Source organism: Balaenoptera ricei, chromosome 8 (genome assembly GCF_028023285.1).
Source record: "Balaenoptera ricei isolate mBalRic1 chromosome 8, mBalRic1.hap2, whole genome shotgun sequence".
Lineage (NCBI taxonomy): Eukaryota > Metazoa > Chordata > Mammalia > Artiodactyla > Balaenopteridae > Balaenoptera > Balaenoptera ricei.
The window spans coordinates 18,692,603-18,715,433 of NC_082646.1; the positions used below are offsets into that span (position 1 = coordinate 18,692,603).

General features: G+C 44.8%; 1 protein-coding gene across 4 annotated transcripts in view; it reads right to left on the reverse strand.

Moving 5' to 3' along the window:
- The window catches only part of TTC12 (tetratricopeptide repeat domain 12), a 49,867-nt gene that overhangs the window by 9,655 nt on the left and 17,381 nt on the right, over positions 1-22,831 (reverse strand). For 3 of the 4 annotated variants that reach the window (XM_059930375.1, XM_059930374.1, XM_059930378.1), the window contains 11 exons: positions 20,778-20,849; positions 15,229-15,289; positions 14,610-14,798; positions 13,395-13,464; positions 12,561-12,649; positions 9,684-9,852; positions 5,105-5,197; positions 3,986-4,046; positions 3,060-3,197; positions 2,497-2,595; positions 1,948-2,016 (listed from right to left, as the gene is read on the reverse strand). In XM_059930375.1, the coding sequence (XP_059786358.1) occupies positions 1,948-2,016; positions 2,497-2,595; positions 3,060-3,197; positions 3,986-4,046; positions 5,105-5,197; positions 9,684-9,852; positions 12,561-12,649; positions 13,395-13,464; positions 14,610-14,798; positions 15,229-15,289; positions 20,778-20,849 (1,110 nt within the window). The remainder of the gene's footprint in view (positions 1-1,947; positions 2,017-2,496; positions 2,596-3,059; positions 3,198-3,985; positions 4,047-5,104; positions 5,198-9,683; positions 9,853-12,560; positions 12,650-13,394; positions 13,465-14,609; positions 14,799-15,228; positions 15,290-20,777; positions 20,850-22,831) is intronic. The other variant, XM_059930377.1, reaches the window with a different exon arrangement.

The window sequence follows — 22,831 nt, forward strand, 5'->3', positions numbered from 1 at the left end:
TCCCTAGGTCTGAAGTGGGTCTCCTGTAGACAGCATATATATGGGTCTTTTTGTATCCATTCAGCGAGCTTGTGTCTTTTGGTTGGAGCATTTAATCCATTCACGTTTAAGGTAATTATCGATATGTATGTTCCTATGACCATTTTTTAAATTGTTATGGGGTTTTTTCGTAGGTCCTTTTCTTCTCTTGTGTTTCCCACTTAGAGAAGTTCCTTTAGCATTTGTTGTAGAGCTGGTTTGGTGGTGCTGAACTCTCTTAGCTTTTGCTTGTCTGTAAAGCTTTTGATTTCTCCATCAAATCTGAATGAGATCCTTGCTGGGTAGAGTAATCTTGGTTGTAGGTTCTTCCCTTTCATCACTTTAAATATATCATGCCACTCCCTTCTGGCTTGTAGAGTTTCTGCTGAGAAATCAGCTGTTAATCTTATGGGAGTTCCCTTGTATGTTATTTGTCGTTTTTCCCTTGTTGCTTTCAATAGTTTTTCTTTGTCTTTAATTTTTGTCAATTTGATTACTATGTGTCTTGACGTGTTTCTCCTTGGGTTTATCCTACCTGGGACTCTGCGCTTCCTGGACTTGGGTGGCTATTTCCTTTCCCACGTTAGGGAAGTTTTCGACTATAATCTCTTCAAATATTTTCTCAGGTCCTCTCTTCTCCTTCTGGGACCCCTATAATGCGAATGTTGGTGCGTCGAATGTTGTCCCAGAGGTCTCTTAGGATGTCTTCATTTTTTTTCATTCTTTTTCTTTATTTTGTTCCGTGGCAGTGAATTCCACCATTCTGTCTTCCAGGTCACTTATCCGTTCTTCTGCCTCAGTTATTCTGCTATTGATTCCTTCTAGTGTATTTTTCATTTCAGTTATTGTATTGTTCATCTCTGTTTGTTCTTTAATTCTTCTAGTGTTTCTTCCTTAATTCTTCTAAGTCTTTGTTAAACATTTCTTGCATCTTCTTGATCTTTGCCTCCATTCTTTTTGCAAGGTCCTGGATCATCCTCACTATCATTATTCTGATTTCATTTTCTGGAAGGTTGCCTATCTCCACTTCATTTAGTTGTTTTTCTGGGGTTTCATCTCGTTCCTTCATCTGGTACATAGTCCTCTGCCTTTTCATTTTGTCTATCTTTCTGTGAATGTGGTTTTCATTCCACAGGCTGCAGAACCATAGGTCTTCTTGCTTCTGCTGTCTGCCCTCTGGTGGATGAGGCTATCTAAGAGGCTTGTGCCCAGGCTGTGATCCTTGAAGGGCTGGTTTCCCAGACCTGCCCTGGATGTGACGCCAATTGTTTCTCTAGGTTTAGGGCCCTGACCTAATAGGCATAAAAGTTGGGGTGATTCCTAATGTGAGTGAAGAACACATCCCATGATAACGGCAAACAGCCTCTTGAATCATATCAACATTCTCCTCCTGATACACTATGCTAACCATAGGCCTTCTTAATTTTCTTAGCCAAATGTCAGAAACAGAAGAAAGCCATTCCAGCATATATCTCTAAGGGGGCTAAAACCATTATGCATTAAACAGCCTCCAGAATCAGTGGCTTCAAATTGTGTGTCTGGCTTTTTTGACTATGGAAGAAAGATTCCAAATAAAATCATTTGGCCTGTCCAATTTGCACAGAGATGGCTTGATATAGGACAAATCAGATAGATTACCTTGGATAAGTTGTTAAGTGCTACAGTTTACAGAAAAGGGATTCTTAACTGGGGTTCCTGGACTCTAGGGCCTCCACAGATGGGCACTGGTGGGGGGTGTCACCAAATCCCCTGAAACCATAGGCAAATTCGGTATTTACGTGCTATGGGCATCATTTTTAGGAGTATATAATCTGCCCCATATCTCAGAGAATCAGTAGAATCTGAAAGGTGTGGTGACTTCAAAACAAAAGAAAACAAAAGGAGAACAACAAAGGAAGCTGTTTCTGGATTTCCCTGGGAGAAGCTTACTGTGAGGATTCCTCCATCCTGGCTGTTCAGTAGAGACAGGCACTTTCTGCTCACCTCCATGGCCCAAACCTACAACAACAGGGAGCGGGAGAAGGAGTTTGCCTGTCCTGGTCATGGTCCTCTGCCTCTTCCTTCTGAGCGCTCAAGTAGAACCGAACACTCTCCACTCCCTCCCTCTCGCCACCACCATGTCTGTCCATGTTTCCTTCACAACATCTTCTTCTATTGCTCTCATTTCTTCCCACATCCAACTCCCCTGACTACAGGGTGACACCTTGAGAGCAGGAACCACGTCGTATTTGACTTTGTAAATGCAGAACCTAGCACCGTGCTCAGTGCCCTGGATACTCAACTGGTTTTCAGAATCAATACCTGACAGAGCTACTCATCCATCCCTCGGCAGCGCAGGGACAGAGTGTCCGCCCAGCTTTCCCCATTCCCACTGCCAGTGTAGGAGCACTGCAGGATAGTGCTTCTATCCTCTTTGCAGAAATGAGAACAGTTCTATGCAACAGAACGGGTTAAGGTAGGGAGAAAAGAATGCGGTACCTCAGAGACAAAGGGGGACTGAAGACACAAGTTCATCATGAGTCCCAGGAGGGTATACATGACCTCTCTGAACAGGTCCACATCCTCCTCACACTTGGCCTTTGGAAACAAAACAAGGTGATCAATGATCTTCCTGCAGCTTGTCATGGTCATCTGTTCCCCTTGGTGATGGTCTCGGTATCACTCACACTCCCTAAAATTGTCAGTGTCATGAACCTAAGTGATGTGGGAAGATCTGAGACCGGTTTACAGCACAGAGTGTGTGGCGCCTCATGTCGTATGTCATATGTTGTATGCCCTGGGTTCAAACTGCAGATGGAGCTGCTGAAATGGGTGCTCAAGGCAGCTCCACAGAAAACCCTTCAAACATCTCCGGGGTGGAAGAGACTTGATCTGGAGGACTCTGTAAGGCCAGCTGCCCATCAAACCTACTGTTACAGAAGGGGTAAGCCACTGGCCCCAGCACCCTCAAACAGAATTTTTGGCAAAGTCAGATAACGAAGAAGAAGCCAATGCCCTCAAAGGAGGTAAAAGACCAACTTTGACTAGAAAAGCTGAAATACCATGAGGCCCAAGCAGGCATCCCTGAATTCTTCAGAGGCAGACATCTGTCTTCGGGTGGCAGCCTCAGCGCTGAGGTTTCCCATAATGGCAATACACTGGCAGAGAGCTGAGGTGTTGGTGACCTTAGGATCTCTCTTCTAAAAGGGGATGAAGAGAAAGCGAATCTGCAGAGAGCAGGCAAATGATGCCAGAATAATCTCTAGGGGCATCCCTCACTCACCAAAATGTCTGGGAACCAGATAGCATTATGCCACGTGGGGACATCGGTGGGGTCACGCTGGCGGAAAGGAAGAAGGCACACAGAGGGGGAGACCCCAAATCACCTTGGCCTAGAATAGGGAGGCCTAGGGCTTAATCCCAGTCACTCCATCAACCAGCTGGGGGCACTGGGACAAGTCCTGTCCCTTCTCAGACCTTCCATTTCCACATCTGTGAAATACTGGGGTGTCAGTATGCCCTCTAAGGTCCCCTGAAACTTCTATGGTTCCCTGGGGACAGGTCTAGTCACAGCATGCTCTCCTGGAGGACTCCCCGCCTGGCAATTTTCTCCCTCATCAGCTCCAACCACCACACCTGCCCTCCTGACCGAGATGACTGCCATTCAGGGGACAGGGTTGCAGGTGGTACTTATGACGGGACTTGGCTCAGAAGAAGACTGATGGAGACCGACAGACTCTCCGCCTTCACCTACTGCGGCCCCCAGGCAGGCTTTCCTCCCCTGTAACCAGCTCTGCCTGTATGCCATCTCCACCTGCCCCCACTGCAGCTGTTTCAACAACCAAGACTTGCATAAATTCCAGCTGTGAATAAATGATTAATCAACCTGAGAGGCAACAGGAGTTCTGGGGGGTAAACTGTGTTGAAACAGCCCTGCTCATGCTCCCAAAAGGGTCTGTCACAGGTGATAAAATGAGGGCTTACTCACCAGCACGCCCGTCAGTGCCAGGAGAACATCCGGAAGGCTGGCCTGGAACCAGACTTGGAATCTGTCGAGAGAACATCAGCCATGATTTATTTCTACCCCGTGCAAACTAAAACATAAATAGAGCATCTTGGGTGATGCAGCAGACCGTCCAGCCCTGGGCCCGTGTGATCTGCCCCTGCATGGATGATTCATTCGGAACCAAAAATGGTCATCAGTGGGCAGGTAATGTGGCTTTACTTTTTCTAAGCCTGGAGACTTGCCTTTGATGTTAAACAACAGATCTCAGAGGGCGGCTCTCTTATGCAGAAGCTGCTGGAATCCCTAGGTTTCTGCCGAACTGACTTAGCACCACCCCTGCCCTCCCCTTGCTTTGAGTCTACACGCTGTGTGCCGTGCAAACAGGAGACACTGTGTAAGCATGTTCACGTGTCACAGCCTTGAGGAGGGCCCCGAGGCACACACACGTCCACCAGCTAGAGAGGCGAGTGCACCCTCCCAGCGCGTGCTGATGGCCGGCTTCCAGCACAAGCAGCTCTCTCGTATCGTATGACCGTTCCTAAGTAAGACGCCCTAAAGTTGATGAGGAAATTAAAAACAAGATGCAGTTTTTAAAAAATTGAAAAGTTATGAAAATCTAAGACCTTTACTGTCTTCCCCAGCAGCAGCTAAACACAGAAAAAAAAGCGCAGGGGGGATGGTTACCCATACTGCCACTGGCGGCCCGGGAGGGCTCTACTTTGTCACTGTGTTTCTCCTCCCTCCCCCTCCCTCTCTCCCTCTCTTTCTCTCCCATTTAATCAACACATGTCTGCCAGGCAGTTCCTATTAGGCACTGATTAGGGGAAGAAGCCTCACCGCATAGCAGATTTGCTTGTTGGGAGAGTTACTCTTCTAAGTATGTTACTGCTTCCAAGCTCACTGAGGGCCGGGTCGCCCCCCGCACCTAGAGGGACTGGGACGGGAGTGGCTGACCACAGCCCCTGAAGACATCAGCTCTCCTACGCAGTGAATCTTGCGATGCTCAGTTGGTCCAGCCTCCCGTGTGCCGCACGCTTTAGAAGATCAGACAGTTCAACAAAGGTTGCAGAAAAAATGTCAGTTTCTGGAAATAAAAATTACCTTTCTTCCAGAGCCAAGTCTGTGAGCAGTCCCATGGCTGAGTTGGCCTTTTTATCTGAGAAATCAAGAAACGACACGAGGGCTTCCAACAACCTGCAAAAATCCATAACACCTTCAAGGTGGGCTGACCTCCAGCTGACAGCGTCCCCAACAAGGAGGCTTCGCGTGGAGGCCAGGAAGGAGTCAGCACCTGAGTGAAATAAGCTGAAAGGGCCTTGTCGTTCCTACCAGGAAGCCCAGCCCCTGCCCGCCCCAATGAGGCAGACACTCTCCCATGGGAATGGCTCTACCGCTTAACGTGAGGGCTCAGGGGAATTAACAGTTTTAACCAAAGTTCACTGATTATCAGATGCTGACTTGGAAGGAATCTCTGGTGCCTCTGCCCTGGGACTCTGGCTTGGCCAAGTTGAATCACACAAATGACATCTAAATGGCACGCTTACTAATCTGCTGATGACTAAGTGGGAAGGCCCTCTAATGAAGTGGGGGATGGAATCAAGATTTAACAAGATTTTGACAGGTTGCTGAATATATCAGATGAAATTTCAGAGAGTTAAACTCAAAGTCTTTCACTTAGAGCTGGAAATTCTGTTTAAGTAACAGAATTGGGAGTCCTGGTTTATACCTGACTCATGTGAAAAAAACTTACAAATTTTTAGCCAGTGGCAAACCTGGTATATGAGCAAACAGTCTGGCGCAGCTGCCAAAAAGCTAATGCAGTCTCAGGCTGCCTTAACAGACTGACCGGCACCAGGACAATGAGAGCAGAAGTCATTTGTCCATCCAGCAAACCCACACCAAGCACCTACAGCGTGCTGGGTGTCGTGCTCAGTGCTGGGACACAGTACTGAGCTCCTGGCCTCGTACAGGGACGTGTGTCAGATGATAGGTGAGAAACAGACACATGTCAAGTGGGCACAGAGTCCACCTGGCAAGAGCTGTGGGAGGATGGAGATGAGGATGACATTCCCGCATCACTTGAAAGTGGAGCGTTGGCTACTTGGACCTTTGTCCGTTCAGTCAACAGCACTTACTGGCACTATGTGGCAGGTGATGTGGTAGGTTCTGGAGCCACAGGGATGAAACAAGACAAGGCCCCAGCTCCAAGGAGCTTGTAGGCCAGTGTCAGGCACGTGAGAACAGGAGCAGAGCATCGGAGGCAGAGCACACAGCAGTCACAAAGATGATGAGGCATAAAATCGCAGAGGCACACTTGGGGACTGCGGGCGGTTCCTCACAGCTAGTGCTTAGGGTGTGGGGAGGGCAGGGAGCAGCGAGGCTGGGGAGCTGGGCAGAGCCAGCCTGGGTCACGTGGGCCTTCTGGAATGTCTGTACTTTCCCCTGTTAGCCTGTGTCCCGAATATGGGCAGTGGATGACTTGCTTGGTGGGGGTGTATGGGGAGGGCTGCAGGCTCTTGAGCTCCTCTCAGTCTCTGAGCTAGAGAAGGCTCCAGGAAGCTGTATTGTAATAAAGCCCCCAGGTGATTCCTAAGCACGGTATTTCTCAGAAATTCAAGAACTAGTCTTAGAGGCAGTAGAGTAATTTTGGCATTTTAAGCAGGAAAGTAACAGGACAGATGTGCATTTGGGACAAATCCCTTTGGTGGTGTGCTGCAGGTGGATCAGGGCAGGTAGTACAGGAGCCAGGGAACCCAACAGGGGGAGAACTGGGATTTTCCAGACAATAAAGGTTAAGGGACTGAGCTGAGACGGGGCAGAGTAAGAAGTACAGTTGAGAAGAAAGAGGCCTCACAATGACCTAGAAGTGATGATGGGAGACGCTGCAGGAGATCCAGAGGAAATGAATCCAGGAGATGCGGAGGAGATAGGACTGACAAGTACCAGTTTCTCAGGGATGTGGGGAGGAGCCAACCAGGGAGCCCTCAGGATTCTGGCCTCGGCAACGGGGCGGATGGAAACGCTATCTATGAAGACAGAAAATTCAGCTAGAGGGTCTGGTTTGAAGAACCGCTCTTTTGAAGTACTAAGTTTATGATACTTGTGACATTGCGATGAAGGTGCCAAGTTGCAGAAGGATGTTTCCTTGTAACATCTGAGAGAGAGACTTAGACATGATAATTAGGGCCATGGACAAGAAGAGGGCCAAGGGTAGGATCTTGCGGTCCCTGACTTGGAAAGATGACAGCATGCAGGGGGCTTGCAAAGGGAGCCGAGAAGGAATAGCAGGGAGTAGGAGGAGGGCCAGGAAGAATGATGTCAGTAGGACCAGATGCCATCAGGCTGTAACAGGAGATAAAGACTGAAAAGAGCCCATCAAACTGGGCTCTTATATTCAGGAGTACGGCCTCCAGTCACCCATATTTATGGTACTACGTTTATTCAGCAGCTTGTTCTGGGAGGGGTCTGGAAGTCGAACCACCTGAGGAGTGGTTGAGGAAACTAGGATGCTTGACCTGGAAAACACCAATGTCTTCAGACACGTCAAACACTGGGATGCGGGAGAGTTGCATTCTATCCTGCCTGCCTCTACCACAGAAGCTGGAACCATCTTCCCCCCACCAGGGTGGCATGTGACACAATTCTGACCAAAGAGAAACAAAAGCAGTAGCTCCTCTTGATAAAAGGGACAGACCTAGTTGGTGCTAACCTGTCTTAAAGAGGGATGTGATGCTTGGAGTTGCAGCAGCCTTATGTGACCATGAGGGAAAGGTCAAGGGAAGGATAGAGACCTTGACCCTGCCATCGTTAAACCACCAAACCAGCTGTTACCATCTTTAGTCTTTTTGTTATGTGAGAAAAACGAGACCAGTTCTCTTGGCCAAGTCATCTGTCAAATGCAGCAGAAAAAATTTTACCTAGCATACAGGTATCATGTCTCTGAAGCTTCACCATAAGTCTGTGATACAGATGAGATACCAGGCACATCAAGGCTAAGCAGCTTTCCTGGGTCACACAAGTAGAAAGAGACAAGCAGAGGATTTGGGCTCCTGACTGCTTGAATCTAAAACCCCAGAGCTTTTCACAAAGGGATACTGGCCCTCGCTCGGCTCCTGTCCATGCACATTTGTCCCTTCACTTTCTCATTTGGGGAGGAATGTGAGGGTCATGGAACCTGCGTGCAGCCCTGTCCTGTTTCAGACTATCTCACTTCATTCAAGAGAACATGTTCCATCTCTTTCCGGTTTAACTGGAGATGGACATTAATGAGAAGAGTGGGCACACAGGTAACAAACTGAGGTTTCTTTGACTGTCTAAGGAAAGTAGGCAGGACTGCACAAGGTGATCACAAATGCCAAGACACTGGAAAAATTCAAATGAAACTCAAGCAATTCAAAGATAGCCGGGGAGAAAGCTTATGATAACTATAGTTACATTTACTCAAAGAGACCAAAACCAAATGAAAAAACATATGATGAAGGTATTGAGGAAATGACTGCAGAGTCATTTGAAATGTGAAATGCGCTTTTGAGGATTTAACTCTGCTAACGATCCGTTTGCCTGTGTAGGTTGAGCTTCGGGGGCTGCCAAGGCCTTTTCTGTGAGCCATGGGGCTGCTGAGCTGGGCTGAGAAGGGGAGAGTCACAGCCAAGGCTTATCCTGTCCTCAGCACACATGGACTTCCTCACTGACATGGGACCAGCCCCAGAGGTCTCGCTGTGGTCCAGGAAGGTCTGACACAGCTTCAGATTTGACTGCTTTCCTTTTGGGGAACAGAGACTAGGAGAGAGGCTCCAAGGCCTGGGAGACAGCTGGCTGAGATGCCTCGAGTCACTAGCTGCACTTTCTCCTGCCCCATCTGTGAAATGGGGTAATGACACTTATCTTGCCTCCCTCCCAATGAGATGATAGTGAACAGAATCGGAAGCCAACTTCTGTTTTCAGATTACATAGGAAGCATTTATAAAGCAAAGGTAAAATCATTGCTACTATTTCTTTTAGGTTGAACCACATGAAACTGCCAACATGCAGCCTTTTTTGACATAAAAAGTGGCAATTTCACATATTCAAACTAATAAACTTTAGAAGGAAAAGCACTGGGCAGAATCACTCTGCTTCAGTCATTTTTTAAAAAAGTTTACTTAGGAAAGAGGAGCATTCCATTCCTATCACCTTAAGCCTAGGAAAGATCTACATGTAACAGTATTTGAAATGTGTTTTATTTACTTGTACCCTACCTTGCTCCAGAAAGGGTTTAAGGATATGCAAAATCAGATAGTATTACCCGAAACAGGAATAAATGAAGAAAAGTAAGGACAGGAACAGGGTAGAGCCAGGACTGAGGCTAAAAGGGCAGAAACAAATGGCCTATTTTACAGTTGGGTTCCCAATTGCTGGTTTTGGAAGTGCTGCCATATTTACAAGGTCTGCAATGTCTGTGAGATGGAAACAGGCTCAGGAGAAGTGACACTGTCCGTGGTACTAAGTTCCGACAGGAGTGTCCTGAAGGTCCTCATGAGGGAGTGTTCTTCTCAAAGGCTCTTTCTGTTTTTGATCCTTAATCTGGTAGGCTGGCACCTCTCACGTCAGAGATGTGAGACAGGGGCCAAGCAGGTGTTAATGTGGCAGGTAAGGTCTGAGATGCTGCCGGGAAGCTCCCACCCACAGCGCAGAGCCTTACCCGGTCAGGTCAAGGTGCCCCATGATGAGGCTCCGTCCATTCTCCGTCTGGGCGAGCTGCAGCAGCAGGGCCAGGGTCTGCTGCCGGATGTTCGGGACCCTGGAGGCCAAGAGGGAGGGCAGCAGCTGGCCCGTGTCTGGGCGCAGCACAAGTAGGCGTTGGTTCTCCTCTGCAAGACACAGGGCACGTCTGTCTGGTGCAGACCATGACAGCAGTCACACCAGTTCTGTCTCCCCACATCTCAACGGGAAACCCAGCTCTTCCCCACGCATTTGAGAGGCAGGATAATGAAGGGTAAGAGCATGGATTCTAGAACCAGACTGCTGGGTCTGAATGACCAAGAAACGACCTCAGCCGAGTTGTCAACCCCTGAGCTCCTCAGCTTCCTCATCAGTGGAACGAGGAAGGCAACCAACATACCAGAGTTGTCGTGAGGATCAAATGAGTCAATACGTGATGGTGCGGAGAACAGGGACTGGCACACATACATTAGCTATTATCACTATTCTGGCCAGAGGCCTCTCGGTGTACGGTATTCAGAAACGTGAGGAAAGGAAAAGAAATCAGCCTAATGGTGGAAGAGCTTTAGACCATCTATTTTCATACAATGGCCAGAGCAACTATTTGAGTTTTTTCTAGAAAACTAGAATGATCACATGAGAACGTTAATGAATAAAGCATGCTCCCCTTCCTAGACCATGAGCTATTTCCAGCGTGGTGGCATCAGATGTGCCCGCAGCCCGCTTTCGCCTGGTGCATTTTCTAACGAGGTACGTGAATTTGAGAGCAGGCAGAGGTACAGGCTGGGGTATGAGGCTAAGCTATGAAACAGAGCAGAGTTTGTTTAGTTTACATAAAAATGAAAAGTAGCTCAGTGTAAACAATTCAAATAACACAACGTGTATACAGCTGAAAATGAAAGTCCCCTTCTTTCGTCCATATCCCCTCCCGGTAAGCCATTTCCCTAAGGGGGCTAGTATTCACCCTTCTTATGAACAATGTTAAAATATGATACATCCTACCCTGAAACTGGCTTTTCTCTCTCAGTCAGCACTATATCACAGACATTTTCCACGTCTTTACTTTTAAGCATTCCTTTGTCCTTTTTAAAAACTGCTCTGTATTTATTGAATTGGATATACCAAGATTTCATTGATCTGAGACACAGCATGTACGTCACAGGCTGTGTCCGACAGTATTTTTCCAGATATTAAAGAAAGATGTGACCCCAAGGTCCACAGAAACCAAAGTGGGCTGCAGGGTGAGGAAGTTGGGCTGCAGGGAGGGAATCATGTCCAATTCATACTGAGGAAACAGCCAGTCACCAAGCCTGCCTCCCTAACCCTTGGGCAGGGCGATTTGCAAAAACACTGCTCAGAGCCAGTGCAGTGTTCTACAAGTAGCAGGGCACCTTGATAAGGATATTAGTCTGAACGTAATTCCCTGCAGGGAAGAGTCCCCCTGATTCTCTAGAGCTTAGCAACCTAAGTGTCCATCATCGGATGAATGGATAAAGAAGATGTGGCACATATATACAATGGAATATTACTCAGCCATAAAAGAAACGAAATGGAGTTATTTGTAGTGAGGTGGATGGAGTTAGAGTCTGTCATACAGAGTGAAGTAAGTCAGAAAGAGGAAAACAAATACCGTATGCTAACACATATATACGGACTCTAAGGAAAAAAAAAAAAAAGTCATGAAGAACCTAGTGGTAAGATGGGAATAAAGACACAGACCTACTAGAGAATGGACTTGAGGATATGGGGAGGGGGAAGGGTAAGCTGTGACAAAGTGAGAGAGTGGCATGGATATATATACACTACCAAACGTAAACTAGATAGCTAGTGGGAAGCAGCCGCATAGCAAAGGGAGATCAGCTCGGTGCTTTGTGACCACCTAGAGGGGTGGGATAGGGAGGGTGGGAGGGAGGGAGACGCAAGAGGGAAGAGATATGGGGATATATGTATATGTATAACTGATTCACTTTGTTATAAAGCAGAAACTAACACACCATTGTAAACCAATTATACTCCAATAAAGATGTTAAGAAAAAAAAAAGAACTCTAGAATTTAGCATGATTCCTCCACCCTACTAAATCAGGAAAAAAATCATGTTACCTCATATTCAGCATTTAATCGTTTACAAGCTGCATTTACAAGCTCTCTCGACAGCTCCCCACAGAAGCCTGTGCACGGCATACACAGCTATCACTATTCCCATTTTCACCGTTTTGTGTCCAAAGTCAAACATTTCCCCCTCATTAAAAAAAAAAAAACACAATTGTTTTAAAAAAATGAGGGAAATACCTAAAATTTTATTGAGGTCACTAAAGTGATAAGACTGTACAAAAACTTAGCGAACCCCAGAAGAGGCTAATATGCAAAAAGGGAAGAGTTACGGTAAATAACTCCCCATAGCATGTTACTGTCCCAATATTATGCACTAATTAATCAGTGTCGCAAGAGGCCGGCAGGGATGGTTGTAAATCTCATGATGCTGAAACCGGTACTGTGGTCAGCAAAAAAGGAGCACTGTTTTTCAGCAGACAGTAAAGGAAAAACTCTGCCCGCCTCACTGCCAGTGCACGAGCTGAAATCACTAGCCTGCAAAGAGCCAGGGCGAGTGCCCAGGTGATGAGACCACGCATGATGCTGACCGTGACCTTGCCCACCGTGGAGGCGGCTGCGAGGGTGCCGGAGACACGACTGTAGCGCAGGTCTTGCTTCTGACACACATGTTTTTCCCGGGGAGGGTCTAGACCGCCATCTCCAGGGCCTGTCCTAGAGGAACAGTCCTGCCTGCCCACACCCCCGCCCCATAGCCCTCCCATTACCAGCGCATTAACGATGATCGATGGTTATTCCCTGGCTTACCGTTCTCACTGCACACCGCTTGCCAGAGCCTGAGAACAGACATGCATACTGTCTCTTCCACTGCATCTTTTCCTGCTGTGGAAAAGCACCTACGATGGGCAAGGGAGAGCAATATTAAAACTGCTAATCAGTCTTGATCTTCCTTTCAGTTGGTTTTATTTCACCTCCAGACTCCTCAAATGTGGGTTTAAGAAAGTCACTTCTTAATCCAGAGCCGCAGGTCACCAGGACCAAGGGACTGCTAGGACCTCAACTGAGAGCTCCAGGACAAGGATGCAGCCGAGGAAGCTGGGTCTGCACAGAGGGAGGGCGGTGAGCCAGGGGCCAGGGCGTCGGCTGCAGCAGGACCAATGAACTGCGGTGGGCCAGCAGACCACTTAGGGTTTGTGAGTCTCATCCCACACACAAACATGTGCTGGTGCCTCCAACCCACACCAGTGTCCTAAGCCATGGAAACTGCACCAGAACAATTGAAATACAAAATAAAATAAATTCAGCAAACTACCTCCTGCCATATGGGTCTTTCTTCAGATACGATGATAAATGAGATCAGCCAGGAACCAGCTGATCTCATTTCCTGTTACGATCAGCAAATTCCAAAAGAGGACAAAAAGAAAGAGCCATCTTGCAAAAACTGGTGGGAAACCAGCAAGAGTGGCCATTTCTCTGACTTTGAAGTGCTCGGAGGAACCCTGGGAAGTTTTCCTAACCCAGTATTGACTGAAGGTAGTACCATCCAGGGATCACGCTGCCTGTGTGATGAGTGTCTGATTTCATGAGAAATGGTTGTCTTTCCTTGCTTTGATGCCAGGCTGTCTTTACAAACATCCCTACCTTCTTATGACCTCATTCTCACTGATGATACTGAATCCATTGTGTGTTCTGAATAAAGTTCGTTCCGTGCCTGAAACAAGTTCAGAGAAAACCGTGTCGTCAGACTCCTGAACTGTCTGGCTGATGTCTAGCTGTCACAGAGCCAGATGATAACAGAAACCCAATATGGAATGTCTAGATCACCAAATCCACAGTTTAGGCAGAAACAAATACCTCCGATTCTGAAACCTAAGGCTGTCATCAGCCACTTGGCGCCACCGTGAGAGGGACGCCCTGTTCAGAGAAGGAGAGCTGAGCCCGGGGCGTCCCACGAGTGATCTGACAACTCATCATTCTGTAATCTTTAGAGAGTCTCCAGGAGCCGCTTAACCTCCTAGAAGAACTGGCATATCCAACTGTTCTTAATAAATGTTTATTTCAAAGCTGTTTCCAGGCTCTAGAGAGGAACCTATAATCTCCAAGAAACTACTGCAGGGGTGTTTGAGAACCCTCCACTGTACACTAAAGGAAATCAGACTCCGTCCATTTGTACAAACATCATTCTGTCACTGAGTAACAACACTGGTTTCAGCCCTGGGATCAGTAATTACAGAAACTCCTAAAACAGAGCGCTGTGGCTCTCATTAGCAGGAGGACAGCAGCTGATGTTTGCTCTGAAACTATTTCCACATCCTAAGCAGCCATTAAGTGTAACTGGGATGAACGTTACAGTTTATCCTACAAAATTCTGTCTTCCATTCCTCTATGGTACAGGGTGTTGGGGGTGTATATGGGGTCTGTGTGGGGTATGCAAAGGGTGTGTGGGTATGTGCAGCACGTGGGGAACACCCACGAGGGGTGAATGTGTGTGGTGTGCTTGTACGTGATATAAGCATATATGGTATATTTGTCCCACATGCGTGGTGTGTGTGTGTGTGTGTGTGTGTGTCTTGTGAGTATATATGCAGTGCATGCCGTCTGTGTGTTTTGTGTCGTATTCTGTGTGTGGTGTTTACAGCATGTGTGCCATGTGTCAGCATGCTCGGAGGAGAGGATGGAGCTGGGATGGGGTATGTTTCTTAAGCACCCCCTCTAGCACCTACATTATAGTAGACCTTCAATCAATATTGGTGGAAGGAAGGGAGGAACAGATTCTTTGCCTCGTGAGGACAGACCTCTAAACTCTGTCCCTTTATACTGACAATATTCATGAGATCACACACATCGCCGGCTTACAATCCTTCATCATGTCAGTCAGGATTTCAATCCCCCCTGCATAGAACGAGGGGATCTGATCAGGCTTGGAAAGAATCTCCAGAAGATTCTTGGTTGTCACGGCTGTGTTCGTTCCTGAATCCAGTGCTTCCTGGGCTTCCTTCTCTTGAAGGTCTGCTTTCTCCCGAAGATCTACCTGATTCAGGTAATCTAGCAAAACAAAAAGGAAAACACAACAAAACCCTAACAATCAACATGTCCACACATGGAGCAACCGTTTTTTGAGGATGGGAGGCTGAAAGACAGAAAGCATTAAAATAATTCAGACTCATCTTCAGCAAGGAAAATTTTAGGAGGCGTGTATAGTTTCTACCAGGAATCTTAAAACATCTTGGGAATTATTCAAGGACAACATTGTTCCTTGTCTAGAAGGCTTGGAGGGAGGATGGTGGAGAAAAGGAGGAAGGCCCAGAACAGAGGAAGAGGAGCAAGGCAGGGCTGTTAATGAGAGGATTTGATTGTGCAGGGCTGGGCATGGCTGTGCTTGCGGCCAAGTGCAGAGAAGGCATGGAGGGCACCCCAGGGCCGGAGCACAGAGGGGAGGTGCAACTTGAACAAGGACGTCAGCAGGAAGTCTCACCTTTCACCTGTGTCTGCAGCTGGGGGTTTATTTCTAAGATCTTCTGATAACACTCTCTAGACTGGAAGAAAGAAACAAGGCCTTGAAGAGTGGTTAGGGGGCAACGGTGATTACAAGAAAAGCACAGGGTATCATTATCTCCTCCCAGTCTCCCCCGCTACCCGCGTCGGAGGCGGGCATGGGGAACGCAGCATGCATTTGACATTTTGTTTAGGCTTCTTTGGTTCTGTGGGGCAACAGGTATTATTTCAAATTTTATTTTAAAAAATAGTGTTGTCAGATACAGCCTGTGATGGAAAATATCCAGTCCTAAATTCTCGTGGCTCAGGTCTGGCTGGGATAGGAATAATCATAAGGTAAATGCAAAATTCAGATATGATATTTGCACTGAGAAAGAACAGGAGGATACCTGTCAGATATGCTCACAGGGAATAAGGAAATAAATGAAGCTAGAAACACTGTTGACAGAGACTTGGGAACAGGAAGCGAGAACTGCCTATTTAAACGTACAGGCTGCAAAGAGCTGGTAAGGGGTCTGTTCACTGGCCACAGAAGACTCAACTAGAACACTTGAGAGCGAGAGGCTCATTGACGACACTGTTAGATAGAAAGTTTCTGGAAAAGAAAGATTCTTGTTAATGGGGCATGATGATGGGTTTAGGGCAGTACAGTCCTCAGGGCTATCAATGCGACCAGTCACTGAAAGAAAAAGCTCAGAAAAAAAACCCAAAGACAGATGAATGGATAAAGAAGATGTGGCACATATATACAATGGAATATTAATCAGCCATGAAAAGAAACGAAATTGAGTTATTTGTAGTGAGGTGGATGGACCTAGAGTCTGTCATACAGAGTGAAGTAAGTCAGAAAGAGAAAAACAAATACTGTATGCTAACACATATATATGGAATCTAAAAAAAGGTCATGAAGAACCTAGGTGCAGGATGGGAATAAAGACGCAGACCTACTAGAGAATGGACTTGAGATAACGGGGAGGGGGAAGGGTAAACTGGGACAAAGTGAGAGAGTGGCATGTACATATATACACTACCAAATGTAAAACCAATAGCTAGTGGGAAGCAGCTGCATAGCACAGGGAGATCAGCTCAGTGTTTTGTGACCACTTAGAGGGGTGGGATGGGGAGGGTGGGAGGGAGGGAGATGCAAGAGGGAAGAGATATGGGGATATATGTATATGTATAGCTGATTCACTTTGTATAAAGCAGAAACTAACATACCATTGTAAAGCAATTGTACTCCAATAAAGATGTTAAAAAAAAACAAAAAAAACAAAAAAGCAGAAAACAAAAAACAAAGAAATGTTCTAAGATATCTTAAAAGCTCAAGGCTCATCTAGAAGATTAGGATTAAGAAATGAACTGAAGAAAAAGCATCACATTAAAACAGAGAATAGTGTTGCAGGATATCAAACATGGTAACTGTAATAGACTGAATGTTTGCGTCCCCCCAAAATTCAGATGTTGAAAGCTAACCCCCAATGTGATGTATCTGGAGGTGGGGCCTTTGGGAGGTGATGAAGTCATGAGGGTAGAGCCCTCATGAGTTGATTCGTGCCCTATTAAAGAGACCCCAGAGAGCTCCCTCACCCCTGCTGGCTGTCTATGAACTAGGAAGCAGGTCCTCACCAGACACTGAATTTGCCGGCATCTTGATCTTGGATTTCCTAGCCTCCAGAACTGGGAGAAATAAACCTTTGTTGTATAAACCACCCAATCTACGGTATTATGTTATAGCAGCCCAAAAGGTCTAAGACAGTAACCCTGTATCCAACTTCTTTTTAACCCTAGCTCTAATCTATCAGCAATTCTTGTTGGCTTCACTGTCAGTATATAAGCAGAACCCCAGCACTTCTCACCACCTTCATCATGACCAACCTGGTCCAAGCCATCATCATCCCTCACTTGGATAATTTGCTGCAATAGCCTTCTGACTGGTTCTCTCTTCTTTTCTTACATGTCAAGATATATTCTCAATACAGCAGAGTGATCCTTTAAAACATGAGTCAGATCATTTCTCTCCTTTACTCAAAACCCTCTGATGGCTCCCAGCTCACTCAAAATAAAAGCCAAGGTCCTTCCAAAAACCTGTAGGGCCCTAGGGGATCAGTCCCCCATGTATCCCCCCTCAACCTGCTCACCTCATCTCCTCTCACTCCCCTCCTTGCTTGCTCCATTCTAGCTATCCCTCTATCTGGACCACTCCTCCACTGTATAATATATCCACATGGCTTGCTCACTTCACTCCTTCCCTTCTTCCAGAGAAGCCCTCCCTGACCACTCTCTGTAAAACCAATCTCACCTTCACCACTTCCTGATTTAGTTTTCTTAGTAACATTTATTGCTACCTAACATACTACACATCTACTTATTTGGTTTCTATCTTGGGACAAGTCGCCCCTACCACAAGAATGTGAGTTCCCTTAAGTCAAGGATTTTGTCTTGTTTGCTGCTGTATTCCTGTTGCCTAGGACAGTGCTTGGAACATAGAGAGCATGCATTAAATATGTGCTGAGTGAATTAATTAACTGAATGAATGAATAAGTAAATGGAACTTGGTGGAGGGGGGGAGATTAATATTTTCCTTTTTACTTCTCTATTATTTGACCTTATTACAGTAAGTCTGTATTACTTATAGAATTAAAATCCAACAAAGAATAATTTTTAAAAATGTACAATGGGGGCAATTTCTTTTTAAAAATAATATATCTTGTAAATGGAAAGATATCTCATGTTCATGGGCCGTAAACCTTAATATTGTTAAGATGGCAATAATCCCCAGGTTGATCTACAGATTCAATGCAATCTCCATCAAGATTCCATCTGGCTGAGTAATATTCCATTGTATAAATATACCACATCTTCTTTATCCATTCATCTGTCAGTGGACATTTAGGTTGCTTCCATGTCTTGCCTACAGTAAATAGTGCTGCAATGAACATTGGGGTGCATGTATCTTTTTGAATTAGAGTTTTCTCTGGATATATACCCAGCAGTGGGATTGCAGGATTATATGGTAGCTCTATTTTTAGTTTTTTTAAGGAGCCTCCATACTGTTGTCCAATTTACATCCAACAGTGTAGAACGGTTCCTTTTTTCTCCACACCCTCTCCAGCATTTATTATTTATATTACTCAGCCATAAAAAAGAATGAAATAATTCCATTTGCAGCAACATGGATGGACCTAGAGATTATCATACTAAGTGAAGTAAGCCAGACAGAGAAAGACAAATATCATATGATGTTGCTTATATGTAGAATCTAAAAAAAATGATACAAATGAACTTATATACAAAACAGAAATAGATCCAAAGACACAGAAAACAAACTTATGGTTACCAAAGGGGAAAGGGGGAAGAGGGATACATTAGGAGTTTGGGATTAACATATACTCACTACTATATATAAAATGGATAACCAACAAGGACCTACTGTATAGCACAGGGAACTACTCAATATTTTGCAACAACCTATAAGGGAAAAGAATCTGAAAAAATAGGTATATATATGTATAACTGAATCACTTAGCTGTACACCTGAAACTAACACAACATTGTAAATCAACTATACTTCAATTAAAAAAAATTCCATCTGGCTTCTTTGCAGAAATTGACAAAGCAGATCCTGAAATCTGTATGGTAATTCCAGTAACCCTGAATAGCCAAAACAATCTTGAAAAAGCAGAACAAAGTTAGAAGACTCACACTTCCCAATTTCAAAATTTACTACAAAGCTGTAAGAATCAAGACAACGTGGCATAGGTATAAGAGTAGACATAAACAAATGGAATAAAATTGAGAGTCCAGAAATAAACCTATGCATTTATGATCAATTGATCTTTGACAAGGGTGCCAAAATCATTCAATGGGAGACAAGACAGTCTTCTCAACAAATGGTGCTGGGACAACTGGATATCTACATGCAAAAGAATGAAGCTGGATCCCTTCCTCACACTATATACAAAAATTAACTCAAAGTGGATCAGAGATCTAAATCAAAGAGCTAAAGCCATAAAACTCTTAAATCTTGGATTAGGCAATGGTTTCTTAGATTTGATATCAAAAGCATAAGCGACCAAAGAAAAAAATAGGTAATTTAGACTTCATCAAAATTAAAAACTTTTGTGCTATGATGTGAAAAGACAACAGAGAATGGGAGAAAATATTTTCAAATCATTTATTTGATAAGGGACTTGTATCCAGAATTTATATTGAATATTATATGACTATATATAATATTTATATTACTTTATATTGAATATTTATATAAATATTCAATTTATATTATATTGAATATATTTATACTCAATATAAAAAGACAAATAACCTAATGAACAAATGGACAAAGGATCTGAAGAGACATTTCTCCAAAGAAGATACACAAATGGCCAATAAGCACATGAAAAGATGCTCAACATTATTAGCCATCAGAGAAATGCAAGTCAAAATTATGAAATACCACTTTATACTCATCAGGATGGGTATAATAGAAAAGAAAAATAAATAACCAGTATTGTTCACGATGTGGAGAAATTGGAACCATACACTACTGGCAGGAATGTCAAATGGAGCAGCCACTTTGGAAAACAAGATGGCAGTTCTTCCAAAGGTTAAACATAAGAGTTATCACGACTCAGCAGTTCCACTCCTAGGTGTATAGCCCAGTGGACTGTAAACATGTGTCCACACAAAAACTTGTACGTGGATGTTCATAATAACCAAAAGTGGAAACAACTTGAATTCATCAACTGACAAGTAGATAAATAAAATGTGGTATATCCATACAATAGAATATTGTTCAGCAATAAAAAAAAAATGAAGTACTGTACATATTACAACATGGATGAAACTTGCAAACACTATGCTAAGTGAATGAAGCCAGTCACTAAAGACCACATATTGTATAATTCTATTTATATGAATGGTATAGAATAGGTGAATGTATAGAGACAGAAGTAGATCAGTAGTTGTCTAGGGTTGGGGGGGGGGTGGAGGGGAGGGGAGTGACTGCTAACGGGTATAGGTGTTTTTGAGGAAGTGACAAAAATGTTCTAAAGTTGATTGTGGTGATGGTTGTGCAACTCTGTGAATACGCTAAAAACCACGGAATTGTATACTTTCCATAGGGGAATTGTTTGATACGTGAACTATATCTCAATAAAGCTGCTATTAACAATATACAATATCTTAGTGTGTATATCTATCTGCATGGTTACTTTCAGGTGATGAGATTACAAGTGAATTTTGTTTTTTCATCTTTTTGCTTATGTCTTTTCTCTCCAGAGATGCTCCTCCCAGGACTGAACGGACACTGGTAGAAGATACTGTAGAAGAGATTCCTACAGTAGGTGGGGCTGTTATCAGATGACACTCAACATCCTTCCCAGCTCTAAGATCTTAAGATTTACCCTGGAAAATACTAAGAAGTGGATTAATTTCTCATCAACTTGGAGGAATGTGGTTCTCCTCTGAGACAATCTGAAGCACTGCTCCGAGATCAAACATGCCACTTAAGGTTCTTCTAGCACTTACCACACTGTAGTTCTTTAGGGCCAGGTGGGCTTTTCCCATGTGGAAATATGCTTTTGTGCATTTTTCATCACACTGCATAAAAGAGAATCACTGATCAGATGTTCCGGAAGATTTGAAGTCATCAGCCCCTCTCCCAACTGCCCAGCTAATAGGGTTAGGGCAGTGCTTTGATTCTCAGGACAGCCACCAGAGTTGACAATTAAGACTTTTCTGTGCATCTGTAACCAAACTAATTGATGCCTGCAAGGAGCCTGGATGCACAAGTAAGCTCTCTATTAAATTAATTCATGATACTTGCCAGTTTTCATTTCCATTTAATGAGACAACCAGGAAACAAACCAGAAACCCTTAGTTTAGAAGAGCTCTTGACCTTGGCTGAACATTAGAATCACCCAGGGTGCTTGTAAAAATCCTGATGGCCCAGCTGAAACTCACACCAATTAAATTATACTAGTGGGTAGGACTGAGGCATCAATAATTTTTTAAACTCTCCAGGTGATACAAATGTGCAACCAAGTTTGAGAACCACTGGTATATTAAAAGGTAGGAAAATTTACTCTGGGTAAACAGCTGAGGTTACTATTATATATTTAAGTGCCTTCCTTGAAATAAACCACAACATATATACTAAGAACTTGCGTTCCTATCACTTACGATCAGGAGGGATGCCCCCTTCAAAATTTATGAAACTTAGAGCTGAAACGATACCACTTGCACGGGAGGTCCTGCCCCTGCCTGCTTCTAATTATTATAACTCCGGAGGGAATGATGTGGTACAAAGACATAAACTATAATTTAAAGCATCCAGTTAATTCATTGAATCCCTTTTATGTGCCAGGCATTGTGCCTGGTTGGATGCCATCAGGGGTGCAGATGTAAAGAGGTTAAGGGTCCAAGCTCAGGCGTCTAGAAAGTCCTGGGTGAAGCCCTGTCTGCCTCTCACCAGAAGTGGCACGCTGGCCAGGCCACCCAGCTTTTCTGAGGCTCATTTTCCTCATCTGCAAAGTGGAGATCATAATAGTGTCTCTCTTGGGCTATTGTGAGGAGGGAACGTGTGTAAAACACTGTGGTACCAGGTAATAGAGGATTAGCTGCTGTTGTTGCAGTTACAGCAAAAGCACTCCATTTCAGGGCAAAAAGGAAAATTTAAAGAAAAGCTAAAGAATAATAGAAGGGGTAACAATAATTGTTATATTTGGAGAGGGCTTTATAGATGCATTTTCATGAATATCGTTTCCTCATTCGTTGCTAAGTGAATGACAGTAATAATATTGTGCATTTTTGTTCAGTCCTGACCATATGGTTCATATGAATTATCTCATGTAAACCTTATAACAACTCTATGAAGTAGAGATAATTATTAACCCCATTTCACATATGAGGAAGCTAGGGGTTGGAGAGGTTCAAGGTCACATAGATACTAAGTGGAAGAGCTGGGATTAAAATCTAGCCATTTGCTCCAGGACCCAAAGGCTTAAAAATTACACCAGATCTCCTTCAGAAAAGTGCTATAGCAGTTGAGTAGAAGGAAATCCACTCCAAAGACGTATAGTCTAACAAAGACATACTGTGTTTCAGAGGATGCAAAGACAATCACACGGAAACCTGCGGGGTGGGGGGCAGCTGAAATACAGATGTGAGAGCCATTGGCAAGGGTGACAGTTGAACCCACCAGAGGAGACGAGAGCTTGGAGGGAGAAACTGTAGGAGGAAGACAGGCAGGGAGCTGTGGAGTGAACCCTGGAGAACTCACAGAGGATGGAACTGAGGAAGCGGGAAGGGAACCGTCAAAGGCAACGGAAACTCCGGCACCGCAGCTCACAGAAGCCACCTGTTCACAGCACCTTCACCGGCAGGGCGTCAGCGTTGCAACAGGGGAAAAGGAGCCCCAGATCGCGTCCACGTCCCACTGTGCCATCGCGAAGGGTGCATCGTGACCACACTTCCTCAGACACTAACACAAAGGGCCACTAATGGATTTTCTCACTAATAGGCCCTTTCTCCTTTGATGAGGTATCAACCCTCACCAGGATTCTCTCAGCTGAATCCCAGGT